Source organism: the organism of the source record quoted next, unplaced genomic scaffold (assembly GCF_019419815.1).
Source record: "Pyrus x bretschneideri cultivar Hongxiangsu unplaced genomic scaffold, Pyrus_bretschneideri_v1 Contig24, whole genome shotgun sequence".
Taxonomy (NCBI): Eukaryota; Viridiplantae; Streptophyta; class Magnoliopsida; order Rosales; family Rosaceae; genus Pyrus; species Pyrus x bretschneideri.
In genome coordinates this window covers 2,948,994-2,963,410 of record NW_025999546.1, presented here as the reverse complement: position 1 = coordinate 2,963,410, position 14,417 = coordinate 2,948,994, and the positions used below count along the sequence as shown (strand labels likewise).

The following is a 14,417-nucleotide window of genomic DNA, read 5'->3' as shown; positions in this document are numbered from 1 at the left end:
ATGGTTCTACTTTTCCAAAAAGCTAGGAAATATTCCCCGAGGTGTTTCAACGTCAAACCTTTACCAAAATGCAAGAAATGAATTATAATCCATAGTTTCGACACAAGGAATTCAACGAGTTCAAACCGTACCTTAGTCGTAATTGACGAAGATTATGCTGCTGAATATCTGATATATTCTGGTCAGACCTATGTGATAATGTGATTCCTAGCTAAAGGATATGGACATTGAATCTGAGCTTCTATTACGACAATTTTAATACGCATCAGTTACGATCACTCTTTTTATGTTGGGCATAATGAATTTTCTATTCCTTAACATAACAGAAACCCAACAGCAACGATTCTCCCAACAGTGGTAGTCCTGCACCGGCTAATGCATTTTTTTCATCGAGGGGTCCTGCACAGCTTACAGAAAACATTCTCTTTCTTTAGCTGACACTTCTTTGTTTTTTTTATTTGTTTTTTTGAAATTCACCTGCACCTTAACATTAGATATATCCGTACGTATTTAATTTGAGTACATTCCCAATTTTACATTTCTCCAAACATTTATAAAGTCGGAAACCATATTTAGTTGGATTGGCACTAAATCTTCTCACTCTGAAGCAAGTGTACAGCTCCGATGAAATCGGATAATAAAGGCTTTACATGCCGTGTCGATATCATTGTCACAAATCAGATAGCACCCACAAAAAATGTACTACCCGTACATTTACCAGGTTTAGTTCGATAATGTATCAGTTGTTTGCAAAACTAACTGTAGTACTTTTCGCGTTTCTTATGTATTCAGCCTGATATAATGGCTCCCGGAGTGGCCATTTTAGCGGCCATAGCTCCCAAGAATGAAAAAGGGACAGTCCGAAATGGGAAGAAGCCATCAAAGGCTTGTCCACACATAACGGGGGCTGCTACATTCATCAAGTCAGCGCATCGTCGATGGACTACTTCCATGATCAAATCAGCCCCTATGACTACAGGTATTCTTTAGACTTTTCGACATCTTGTGCAGCCATTCTATGTTAATGATATTGTGTGCATCAATCCTTTCATTTGATTTCAATGCAAAATATTTAGGAAGATACTTATAGCATGAGAATTACATGATTTCCTTATCTAGATTATACTTGTTTGAGTTTATTTTCACTTGAAGGTGCCTGCACATAGGAGATACTTATATCGACATTTTTTCTTGTTTTAGCAACCATTTACAACAACATGAAAAAGCCTTTGACAAACAGCTCTAACCACTTTGCAAATCCACACGAGGTGGGGCTCGGAGAAATAAACCCACTTAATGCCCTTAACCCAGGACCAGTCTTCGAAACCACAACAGAAAACTATCTTGAATTCCCTTGCTATTACGGCTACCCAGAGAAGAATATAAGATTTATGTCAAACACAAAGTTCAACTGCCCTAAAATCTCCACTGAACAACTCATCTCTAACATCAACTACCCCTCCATCTCCATTAGTAAGCTCAGCCGGCGCCAACCTGTAAAGGCCGTTAGAAGAACCGTGACTATTGTTGGAGCTCGGAATTCTACGTACATTGCAAAGGTGCAGGCTCCGGTAGGATTAATGGTCAAGGTACTTGTTATATCCCACATAGCCCAGGGGAGTGGATCTTCTATGCCTTACATGTACATACTCACCTCCATATAGCACGAGGCCTTTTAGGAGCTCATTGGCTTCGGGTTCCATTGGAACTTCGAAGTTAAGCGAGTTCGGGCGAGAGCAATCCCAGGATAGGTGACCCACTGGGAAGTTCTCGTGTGAGTTCCCGGAAACAAAACTGTGAGGGTGTGGTCGGAGCCCAAAGCGGACAATATCGTATTACAACGGAGGTGGGGCCCTGAATGTGGTGGAGCCTGGGTCGGGATGTGACAGTACTTCCGGAGAAGTTGGTTTTTTCTGTGGGTGTGAAGACGGTGTCTTTCCAAGTGTCATTTTACGGCAAGAAGGCTACTGGCAGCTACAATTTTGGGTCCATAATATGGTTTGATGGTCGACATTGAGTTCATATTGTGTTTAGTGTGAATGTTGAGTAACGTTGGAATGTGAAAGTGTTAACTGCTTGGAGTGATCTAAAAGATAAAAGAGATCTTTCATGTGAGGATGGGAAAAATGTGAAAGAAAAGGAAGACAAAAGTACAGGGGGTGGGCAAACGGGTCCTGGGCCCGTGGATAGGGGCGAGTATTAGAGGTTCGGGGCGAGTACGCGGCGGGTCCTAATTTAAAAAAAAGAGAAACGGGGTGGGGCGGGCCTTTGAAATTTTAGGTTTGGGCCGGTTCCAAAAGTATAGAAAAACGGGTACCCAGACCGGCCCGTTTGCAAGAATACCCCCGTGTTGGGTACTGTCTCCCAAGCCCTCTTCCTATTGTTCCTCCTTGCGACAGTTCTCACTCTCGAGAACTCTCCACACACACACCCCACTTCCCTATGATTCCCCCTCATCCAATCTCTCGAACCTTCTCCCTCATTCCTTTTCTTTGTTTCTCCCCCCATCTCTGCAACTCTCCTTCCCGGAGCACAGACACACCCCACCCACACCCACACCCCACCGAGAAATGATATGCTGCCACCACCCTCCTCCCCCACCAACTCCTCTGTCTCCTCCTCCAATCTCGATACCGAGGTAACTCATTTCCCTCATTTCTTCCAATTTTGTCAATTTCTTAATTTTGATTACAAAATTTGTGAAATTTTACATCGCAGGTTTGGCTTCTGGCACTCCTTGTCTGGGATGAAGATGGTCTCGGTTGGCGGGTACTACTTGAGTCCTCCAGCTGCAGGATCTCCACTTGGTTTGGGTATTTCTTGAGGACATTCCAGTACATGGTGTAGATGTGCCTCGTCAGCCCCGCCACCACATCGCCGAAGCCCTTGTACTCCGTCCACTCTCAAATCTGTTTCTGGGTTTTGCGTTTTGAGTTGAATCTAACTCCATTTGATCTTTAATTACAATCACATTTATACAGATATAGATATTAGCTATAGATATAGATAATGTAATTTTTTGTTGAATTGGTGTTGTGAGTGATTGATTTGAAGAAAAAAAGATGGAAATTGAAAGTTCACCCTACTTCTGTCGAACTTGGTACTTGATGGACTTGGCGAGCTTGTCTTTTTGCTCTTCCTTCACAGCAGTAGCCATTGGAAGAGAACTCCGAGGAGTAAGACCCCGGCGCCATCCCAACGAGCTCGTCAGGAGAGCTAAAGAAGAAGATAACAAAACCCATGAGGGTCTTGATGTCGGAGAAGATCTGGAGGATGAGCGGAGGCAATCAAAACCAAGGAAAAGAAAAAAGAAAAAAAAAAAAGTAAGAAGACCCGTGGACCCATCCCGAACTAGCCCATTTGAAACAGGCCGGGTTAGGATCGGTTCCAGTGATCAGATTTGCAATACTCGGCCTGACCCGTCCCATTTCCTTTTTAAGCAGGTCCGGTCTGGTCCCTTCAAATTTGGGCCCGGCCCAGCCCGTGCCCACCCCTAAAAAGTACGATTGACATCTTTATATCATCACAAACCCGTCCTCAATATGCATAGAGAAAAAGAGCTGGTACGAGGTGAAGGCTAAGGCTCGTCAGTGTTGCATAACACAAATGGACAAAGGCAATGTTTCAGCCATTTTGATCTAATTTACGAATCCCCTAAACCTTTCGCCATCTCCTTGTCTCTGTCTCAGTCATTCTTTTTATCCACTGTGCCATCCGGCTGCTATTTGACAAATGTATTTTTTACTGTGATTGTATTTCCTTCTCTATTTGGACAATGAATACTACCTATTTATTAATATGTTATAATTAAATTTGGTAATGACAAGGTTTCGTAGCCTTGATTGTTGTTTCAAGTAATCCACAGCCCGAAAAAGAATGTGTAATCTCTCATTTTCGAGCGGCAAGGCCAGCCTTGAGCTTCTTAACGGTCTCATTTATTCCGGTGGTAAACACAGATACCAGCACAGAAACTGTTGTGTATATTTGCATTTCCGAATGCTAAAATAGCGTAGGCTGGTAAATCAGCTACCGGGTTAAACTGATAATGGACTAGTCCCTTGGGGAAACACACATACACATGCCTCCAACTCCAAGCTTTTGTGTATATAGAACGTTCTTCGTGTTTAACAGGGAAGCAATAGCAGAGAACCAATAACAGGGAACAAAAGTTCAGCGGAGCAAGGGTGGGTGTGAGGTGGGTTTACTCCACGGTTAGGAGGTGTGACACACTTTGTTCGTTAAGCGCAGGCAATTCAGTCAAAGCAGTTTTTGTTACGTTCAAGGTTTTAGGAACATCGTCGAATACTCCCCAGCTTCCAGTGTAAGTGAAAATGGAGGAATAATCGTTATGTTATTTGGCTGGACTATGAAGTCGGAAAGGTTGTCAAGATGATCGCATCTAGAACCCTTTTGGAGGTTGCCAAGGCCAGTACAAATATGAACAGAAACTGAACAAATCTTGATTGGCTCAAAACTTTCCGAAAAACAGCTACGATTACTCCATAGCAGCAAACGCAGCAACCATGTGCTCTGCCATGCAGCAGAATCTTGGTACAAAACGAAAAAGCGGGATTCGGGAGCAACTACACTGCTACATGGTGCATTTTCATTATCACACATCAAACATGTACAATAACTCATCATAGCACAATTATAGACACATACACTATCAATTCCACATGACAAACGATTATCTATCAGGCTTTATACATCATAGCACATCATAGCACAATTATAGCTCATATGCAAGACAGCTGATGCAACTAACTAGAATACAAGACATAATGCCAAATTAACTAAGGCTTTATACAAAATACCAGACCTAATTATAGTTTAAGCTACAATAGCTGCTACAATAAACCTAGCAAGTACTACAAACAAGAAACGACAATTACTACAATAAAACCCAGAATCATCGCTACTGATCTTCAGCTAGAGGAGTTTGATTCAGAACAAAAACTGAAATGGTGTGGCTTTCCCACTCCATTGTTAAGAAACATGATCACATTCATCCTTAACATGCAAGGGAGTTTGACCTGTAATACATAGATTGCATGTGTTTTTTCATATAAAAGAGATAATTCTGCAAGGACGGCTAGTGCCTCCCGCCGTAACCGAGCTCACTATCCATATTTATTGCAACAAAGCTTTCTTCTGCCTCTCCCATGTCTGTTTTCGCAACCACAAATTCTACCTCCGCAACAGTTAGCCAAGCCTTCAATCTCTTGATCTCAATATCCAAAGCATCCACATTATTTCTCAGCTCCGTTACATGTCGTTCCCTTTCCACAAACTTCTTCATACCCAAAGCAGACTGAACATGAGGCTCCAACCAAGCCAAGTCAAATTTGAAGGTTCCGAGCTCCTCCCATAAAAGTTGAAGGTGCTCCTCACAGGGATCCTCGATCATATCCTTACCCCTTGTAGTCTTCAAAAAGTGCAGGAGTCTACCCAAAGCTGTGAATGCCCATTCAGTAAACACACGACTTCTCTTCCTCTGGCACTCGATCAATGAAGGATGCAACAAACAGACTTCCTCTAGATATGGAACATAATCTTTGTCTATTTTCTGTAAACCCCGGAAATCCATGAGCTCACCAAGTGGGGTAGAGCGTGCTAGCTCATGTTCCTTGACTATAGGAGATTCAACAGGGCTATCGTTAGGCTCAGGGCAATATTGTTCAGAGCTTGGTTCTTCCTGGAAAGCAAGCACTTGACAAGAACTGGATTTCGTAAGTGCTTTTGAAGAGTTTGGAGCTTGCAACGAATTAGCATTTGTTTGCTTTTGTTCAGAACTTGGTGAATCCTGAAAAGCAGGCACCTGTGGAATTTGCACAGCATCCACATTTGAATGTCCTTGCCTTTCATTATCGTTCTCTGAGGGTTTTCTAGGTGTAAAAAACCAAGTTTCGTGGACTTCAGAAGCACTCGTGTAGTCAACCTGACTTACAGCAACCTCGGCTTCCAGAACACATGCATCGTTCACAAGAAACCCTTCGGTGCAATCAAAAAGCTCACTTAGAGGCATGAATGATGTGAAGCCCCAATCACTTTTACTTGCGCTGAACACATGTTTAGTTTCTGTACAATCAAACAACGGCGGATTACAAAACATTACTGTCATAGAAAAATTGCTACTGCAACCGACGCCATAACCTAGAGCCGACAGACAATTGTTTGGTACGGAGTCTTGTGAAAAATGAAATATAAAAACTGCATAGAATGCAATCAAATATTGAGTGACAGAAACACCAACAAGTGCACAAACGTGAAATAAACAAGATGAAGAGTGTGGAGTGTATATAAATTACCAAATGTTATGGACTTGTCACTGTCAAGTTGATTGACGACGGTCAAGGTGAATTGGGCATATCTGCTCCACCCAGATGACAATATTCTAGCATCTGCGACATTCAAATATATCGACAGGTCTTGCCTTCCGGGATTTCCACTGCTTCCCTTCGGATATACAACCATCTGCCTGAGATAAACAAAAAAAAAAAAAAAAAGACATTTAGGCTAAATGATTTAGCATCTTCTCGAGTAAATTTTTCATATTATTATCACATGCATCTATCTGAAAGCGAACATGATGGCTTTGCTACTTTTGGTTGTCATATCTGGTTTAGTAATTCCTCTTGTTCAGTAATTTCTAGATTAAACTTTGACATGTGGTTGATCTTCGTTGTAATTTATTTATTTATTTATTTTTGTTCAAACCGAAAAATAGGGAAATAAGAAACTGAAGAATGTCATTGATTCAATCGGAGGAGAAACTAAAACATACGTACCATTTAAAATCACCGACGGCGAAACCCTCAGAGTAATGCTTCTGGGGTCTCAACCTTGAGAATTTTTCAATCCTCCATGTGAAGGTTACAGATACAAGCTCCCCAACTTGCTTTTTCTCCATTTTATTATGCAACTCAAAAGCAACAAACTAAACAAGAAAACACCAAATTATCACACAGCTGAAACTTGTTCTTTATAGTGTGTCTTTATACTGTGTGTGTGTGTGTGTGTGTATATAATATGAACTAGTTGTGGCATGGCTGTCAAGATATTCACAGTATTATATTCAAATGGGTAGGATGCTCTCCTCAGCTCTCCTCAGCTTTTAGTAAACAAATTAAATAAAATTTAAACGTCATATTGAGATGGACTTTACGTTCTATTTTTTGTTTAGAGTAATGCTAATGGGAAAGGCATCTCTTTCTCCTAATCTTAGGAATCCACCAATTCAGGCCATTAAATTTGATTCAACTGTTATAAACAAGAGCTTACTTTAAAAGTTATAATAATTTTAACCGTTGGATTAAATTTCAATGATCCGAATTGATAAACCCCTAGGATTAGGAGGAAATGATTCAGAGAAGATTCCTGACCGCATTATGTCTTCCTAGTGCCGGAGGTATACATGAAGGCATGGCGCTATTGGTTAAACCCAATTTTTAAATGGAGCAAAAAGTTATGGCATGCTGTTCCGGAATTACAAACCCTACCACCCAGCTAAGATCCTAATGATGATTGCTGTGCTTTGGTGGGTAAGGACTATTTCAATGCTAACAGGATGACCAATGTGAGACCTATACAAAAGCATATCCCTATCATCAAATGGATAACTTCGGCGATACAGATGGTCAAACTAAACTTTGATGGAGACAAGGCTGATCCTGGTTTTGTTAGTCGACATGCAATTGGTTTATCTACTATTGCTTGGGTGTTTATTAATTAGTAATTTAATATGATGCTAACCACTAGTTTGAGTGTGCTGCACAAATTAATCTCATAACCTTAACTATTCATTTTTCATGTCATTATTCATAGATTATCTTTGTCAAAATGTACTCAAATCGGAAATGGTTTAGAATTATTGTGAAGATTTTATTGTTTAAGATTTTATTGTTTACCGACAACATCTTGTTCGTCTATTTATCAAATAACATGTTGATAACTAAATGATTTTTGATTTAGTGAATTGTTTTTTAAGATGATCATTCAACCATACTTAAAAAATAATCGGTTTAGATTATGAAAAATATTGTTGAGTGGTCCTATATGAATGGTTAGTGCCATTTTAAGCTACCAACACATTAACTCTCTTGTATATGAAGAGTGAAATTTTGTTTTCGAACCAGTCAATGGGCTTTATTTATTTATTATGTTTAGGTTAGTGAGGCAAGCTCATGATTTTCAGACCCTTCAAATATAGGGATTAACTATTTTAAGTAAACTTTCTTCAGATATCCAACTCCTTGAAATATAGGGATTAATGTTTGGGGTGATCAATCACCATCTAATCTAACTAGCCTGTTACACTAGGAGTTCATCAGTTTATTGCCGTCAGTTTTCTGCTGAAATCTATGACATCATTTTAGTGTTTTCTTCCTATTTGCCCTGATTGAGAGCCATTTCTTTTCTTTCTTTCATTTCTGACTGAATATGAAAATTTATTCAATACTAATTGATACAATAATGAATGGCAAGATCTAAATAATTACAAAAATCAAATTTAACAACTAAAACATCTGTAGCATTAAAGTTACATTGGAATTTTAGAGCCTGTCTCAAATTAAATATCCAAAGTAGAATTATGAGAGAAACGGGTTAAAGGTTCACTTCCAACAACACTGATATTGTCCTCAACTTGATATTTACTACCTGCATAATTTGTCAGGAGTAGGATTTTATCACAAAATGCCTCAGTATTAGTTGGAGTGAAGTTAAGATATTTAAACATTTCTTTTCTCAAAGACATGACCGATGTAGGATTTCAACACGCCCCCTCACGTGGGATTCAATTAGTAGGTCACACGTGGGAGATCCTCGCATCGATAATCACATGGAGCCAAGGGGACTTACCCAACACCCAGGGCCAAGGGGCCCAACATCATCACGTGGCAGTACATACGGGCCAACTCCTCAGCCTTGTTACCAAGTACAGAATTATCAAAGAGACGGGTCAAAGACTCACTTCTATCGATATTGTCCACAACTTGATAACTACCACCTGCATAATCCGTTAAGTACGAAATTTTATCACAAAAAACCTTGATATTAGTTGGAATAGGGTTAGGAGATTTAAACACTTCTTTTCTCAAAGACACGACCAATGTGGAATTTCAACATCCAACATACAATAATATTGTATCGTTTGCTCAAAAAAAAAAAAAAAAAAAAAACATACAACATAGCCAAGTTTTTATTAAATACATACGATATTATTTACACTCAAGGCCAGTCCTAAGAGTTTTAAGGCTCCAGGTGATGCCAAAAACACGCCCTAACTTCAGGATAATAAAAATTATTCGTTTTCGCACATAAAATTTCAATAAAATTATACTCAGGAAACCTTTTCAAAGTTCAAACTCAATAATTTAAAAACACGTAAAAACCAATTTATTTTGTATTGAGAAAAGATAACAAAAAACACCTCCAAGCTTACAAATAGATAGATGATGAGTTTTGTTTTTCTTTATCTGAACTTTTAAATTATTTTTATATGAATCGTGCGGTTTTTTTTTTTTTATTTACTAACCATGTCAATATAAGACTAAAATAATAATCATATTTTCGAGTCTCGATATATATGTATAAGCAACGAACGAGGACCAAATTAAACCTAGTATTGGCAAAGACATATACATTATTGAAGGGAGAAGGAGTACGGCTATTGCCTCCCACCATAACCAAGCTCGCTATCCATATTTATTTCAACAAAGATTTCTTCGGCCTCTCCCATGTCTCTTTTCGCATCCTCAAAATCTAACTCTGCCACATTTAGCCTAGCCTTCAACCTCTTGACTTCAATCTCCAAAGAATCCACATTATTTCTCAGCCCTTTTACCTCTAGTTCCCTTTCCACAAACTTCTTCATACCCAAAGCGGACTGAATGTGAGGCTCCAACCAAGCCAAGTCAAATCTGAAGGACTCAAGCTCCTCCCATGAAAGTCGAAGGTGCTCACAAGCATCCTCATTCATATCGGTACCCTTGGTAGTCTTTAGAAAATACAGGAGTCTACCCAAAGCTGTGAATGCCCACGCAGTAAACATAGGACTTCTCTTCCTTTGGCACTTGATCAATGAAGGATGCAACAAACAGACTTCCTCTAGAAATGGAACAAAAGCTTTGTCTATTTGCCCTAAACCCCTGAAATCCATGAGCTCGCCAACTGGGGCAGAGGGTTTTTGCTCATGTTTCTTGCATATCGGAGATCCAACAAGGCTATTGTTACCCCCAGTCCAAACTTGTCCATCACTTGGTCCATCCCACAAGGCCAGCACTTGAGCAGAACTAGGTGTAGTAACTGCTACTGAAGAGATTAGAACTTGCTCAAAATCATTTGTTTGCTTTTGTTCAGAACTTGATGCATCCTGAAAAGCAAGTATCTGTTCAGAAGTAGGCGCTGTAAGTTGTACGGCATCCACATCTGTATGCCCTTGCCTTTCATCTTCATGGTCTGAGGGCTTTATAGGCGGACAAAACCAAGTTTCGTTGACTTCGGCCATATAGTCAACCTGACTGACAGCAACCTCAGCTTCAAGAACACATGTATCATTCACAAGAAACCCTTGGGAGAAATCACAAAGCTCACTTAGAGGCATGAATGATGTGAAGCCCCAATCACTTTTCCTTGCGCTGAACACATGTTTAGTTTCTGTAAAATCAAAATAAGATGGTTTTCAAAACAATAATAATAAGAAAAGCATAGCTCATAGGTAATTAAAGAACAATAACAATGGAAACTCAACATTACAATCATGTAAACAGTAATTCTCTTCTCGGATGGTTTAGTATGTCTGGGCAACACAAGTAGACATGCTTTCTGAACAACTAAATAAATCTCCCTTCTATGGGAAAGTAAAAGTTACCAATCTTCTTCGTCTTCACTTTTTCGAGAAGAAACCAAAATCTTATTATGAAAACCATCAAATTTAGCAGTCCACTTTCAAATTACAGCAGCAAAACTATAAGTTAAATTGAAAGACCAGACATTCAAGCTTCAAACCACAATCAATCAACTTGCTGCAACTTTCCAGTCCAGTAACCATGCTGGTAATTGGTATGGATAACTCCCTGAACTCTACATTGACCGAAGCCCAAAGAGTAGACGTAAAACTAACTCTACCCACAAGGACACGTGCCCCCGAACAATCCTAAAAAATCCTTCTAGTTTCACCGTTTCTAACCCCCAAAAAACGACCATCACCCTTCAACCTCAAAGAGTTTTGGCTTTCATGCCGTCTCCCATTACCTAGAGAACTGTATACTTAACAACTCATAAATCCCTTTTGGAATCGCCCAATTTACCAGAGACTAATTTCCACCATATCTGAAACTCAGTGGGACGCTGTATGTCCAGAATAAACAAGAGAAACAAACTTTCATATTTCCTTTCTTTTTTTCAGCGAGTCCCCTGTTCAACGCCATGACCTAAAGCCGATAGACAATCGTTTGGTACGAAGGAGTCTTGCAAAAAGGATAACAAGTGCAGACAAGGCAATCAAGGATTGAGTAGCATTCTAAACTAATATAATATTATTCGAGCAAGTGAGAGTTTGAATGAAAGCAAAACCAACATAGAAAAGCACTAACCTAATTGTGAAATAAACAAGATGAAGTGAGGGCATATAACTCACCAACTGTTATTGACTTATCATAGTTGACTTGATTGACAACGGTCAAGGTAAATTGGGCATATCTACTCCACCCAGATGGCAATGCCGAAGCATCTGCAACATTCAAATATATCGACAGGTCGTGCGTTCCAGGGGTTCCGCTGCTGCCCTTCGGATATACGACAATCTGCCTGATGATTTAAACATGTAAATATAAGAAAAGTGTTTATATCAAGATCTCAGAAAGACGGGTCATCGGCCAACTACTAATCAAACGTACACTGTCCTATCCCCCTATTTGCATCTTACCACGTATCAGCATAACAAGTAGGATTTTATCACAAAAAACCTCAGTGTCGTTACAAGAATCAAACAACCAAAGTACATATATGCCCTCTTATCTCTTCCTTCTCCGAGCTCGCGTTATGGAAGAAGGAGAAGAAGGAACCGAGAAGAAAGTATCAGCAACAACCGGTTTTATTACGGGACAGCTCATGATGTTCATATTGGTCTATTATGTGCCTCTGCATCGCACCAATAAAAAGTAAAATACAAATAAGAGTCATGGCATTAAATCTCATATTGCAAGAAATCCAAGAATTTCTGGGGGGCACTAGCACGAGCAAAAATGGTTGAAAAATCTACAGTTTGAAAGAGAGTAAAACGGCCCAAAATCCCAGAAGCAATCCAAAATCACCTACTCGATTAACAGGCAGAGCTTTTGTATACAAGAATCAAACAACCAAAGTACATATATACAAGAATCAAACGACCAAAGTACATATATACAAGAATCAAACGACCAAAGTACATATATACAAGAATCAAACAACCAAAGTACATGTATACAAGAATCAAACAACCAAAATACATATACAAGAATCAAACAACCGAAATACATACATACAAGAATCAAACAACCGAAGTAAATATATAACAAAAGTCAAACCAAAAAACGAAACAAGAAAACGAAGAACGTCATTGAGTAAAATTTGGAGGAGAAAGTGAAACATACCATCGAAAGTCACCGACATTAAAACCATCAGAGTAATGCTTCTGGGATCTCAACTTAGAGAATTTCTCAATCCTCCATGTGAACGTCACCGATACAAGCTCCCCAACTTGTTTTTTCTCCATTTGTTTCTTCCGCAACTCAAAAGCAACCAACAAACTTTAAAATAAACAAGAAAAACACCAAATTAGATACTTATAAACTAACTTTTAACACCGAAAAAACCCAGAAATAAAAAAAATACAAAGAAAACATACCTTCTTCAAATCAAGGAATCAAACTTGGCACTTGCACAGTGAGAGAGAGAGAGAGAGAGAGAGAGAGAGAGAGAGGTAAGAGGATGAGGCAATGACTTCTGTTATTGTAGATTCTTACGCTTTGTAGATTTCTTCAGATACAATTCGTGGCTCCTGTTTTCTCTGGCCATTACAAGATGACGTGGCAAACCATAAGCCGCACCATGTCTACAGTCTACAGTGTTTAGTGAAATTTAATGCCGACGTGAAATTTGGAGGGTAACGGGGAAATGTCAAATTTACGCCATAGATTAATTGTAGGGCCACTACACAAGCCTTTACGGCATTTAATTGAACCGTAGATATTTTGTAGTGTTACTAGACACCGGGAACTCCAGACACTTGATGTACCCTATAAAACGAGCACCTGACACCTGGCCTATATTACACATGTTTGCCATCTTTTTGACACGTTGAAAATAATTCCTCTTAAATTTGATTTTTTTTTTCTTCAATGTGACCAGTACACATCACGTGTCGTTATAAAAATGAGGGATATATATGTTAAAAATTTAATAACTTAAAAAATAAAATATCTCACCTCTTATATAAAAATACGTGACGTACCCTCCGTGTTCCGATCACAATGAAAATTTGAGAAATTTTTCCAAGTACAGGTACTCTAGATAGTTGATGTACCCTACAAATGAGCACGTCACACTTGTCCTATCTCTCACATGTTGTCATCTTTTTGATACAGAGGAAATTGTAGCAACGATCATTTAACTTTAATTCAATTGGAATAATGGTCATTCAACTAAAAATTTGTAACCATTGATTCCTTAACTCATCAAAACATGCAGCTATGGTCTTTTTCGTCAACTCTGTTAGAAATTCCGTCAAAATGAGTCACGTGTCATGCTCATGAAGATGAATCAATGGGCAAATATGAAAAATCAAATGAAAATAATTATAGCAATGATCTCTTAACTTTATCCCAATTGAAGAAATGATTCATCAACTTTAACCCAATTGGAGCAATAACCCGTTAACTTTAACACAATTATAGAAATGGTCCTAAATATGACTTATTTGGACGAAATTTTGGCGAAAACAAATAGAACTATAGATGCATGTTTTGATGAGTTAAAAGACTAATGATCATAGTTTTTTAGTTGATAGACTATTACTCGAATTGGTTTAAAATTGAAGAAATATTGTTACAATTTTCTCTTTTAACACGTTGCAAACAATTTTCCCTTTACATTCCCTAAATTTTCAGAAACAAAATAAAAAATAAACAAAAAAGTTAACTGAAAAAACTGAATCCAGATTCTCGTCCTGGGTTTTCGACCACCACCCCACCCCCACCCATCTATCCCTTCCCCTCTCCCTTTTTCTTTCTATCTCCTTTTACCTTCCTATTCTTCGTTTTCTCCTCACTGTTAGGTGCAAGTGTAATTATCACTATCCATGGAGGTGGAGGTGGATGTCTTGTCGTGAGTTCATGGCGGCGCGCAGTGTGTATCTCCTCCTACCTTACTAGTCT

General features: G+C 39.0%; 2 protein-coding genes across 2 annotated transcripts; both read right to left on the bottom strand.

Annotated features, from left to right (window-relative positions):
• Positions 1-4,989: 4,989 nt before the first annotated feature.
• LOC125478276 lies at positions 4,990-7,035 on the bottom strand. Its single transcript, XM_048586344.1, has 3 exons — positions 6,792-7,035; positions 6,312-6,481; positions 4,990-6,081 (listed from the first exon to the last, which is right to left on the bottom strand). The coding sequence occupies exons 1-3, from the start codon at positions 6,911-6,913 to the stop codon at positions 5,096-5,098; spliced, it is 1,278 nt and encodes a 425-aa protein (XP_048442301.1). The 5' UTR covers positions 6,914-7,035; the 3' UTR covers positions 4,990-5,095.
• Positions 7,036-9,548: 2,513 nt separating this feature from the next.
• LOC125478277 (MATH domain and coiled-coil domain-containing protein At3g44800-like) lies at positions 9,549-13,039 on the bottom strand. The gene is made up of 4 exons (XM_048586345.1): positions 12,890-13,039; positions 12,636-12,791; positions 11,642-11,811; positions 9,549-10,659 (listed from the first exon to the last, which is right to left on the bottom strand). The coding sequence occupies exons 2-4, from the start codon at positions 12,755-12,757 to the stop codon at positions 9,671-9,673; spliced, it is 1,281 nt and encodes a 426-aa protein (XP_048442302.1). The 5' UTR covers positions 12,758-12,791; positions 12,890-13,039; the 3' UTR covers positions 9,549-9,670.
• Positions 13,040-14,417: the final 1,378 nt, after the last annotated feature.

Bases quoted from the DNA above. Each gene is read 5' to 3' on its own strand.
- LOC125478277 (XM_048586345.1), bottom strand. From the start codon at position 12,757: ATGGAGAAAAAACAAGTTGGGGAGCTTGTATCGGTGACGTTCACATGG. The intron at 11,812-12,635 runs GTATGTTTCACT...TTAAATCATCAG, and splicing joins AATGTCGGTGACTTTCGATG to GCAGATTGTCGTATATCCGA. The intron at 10,660-11,641 runs GTGAGTTATATG...TTGATTTTACAG, and splicing joins TGATAAGTCAATAACAGTTG to AAACTAAACATGTGTTCAGC.
- LOC125478276 (XM_048586344.1), bottom strand. From the start codon at position 6,913: ATGGAGAAAAAGCAAGTTGGGGAGCTTGTATCTGTAACCTTCACATGG. The intron at 6,482-6,791 runs GTACGTATGTTT...TGTTTATCTCAG, and splicing joins GCCGTCGGTGATTTTAAATG to GCAGATGGTTGTATATCCGA. The intron at 6,082-6,311 runs GTAATTTATATA...TTGATTGTACAG, and splicing joins TGACAAGTCCATAACATTTG to AAACTAAACATGTGTTCAGC.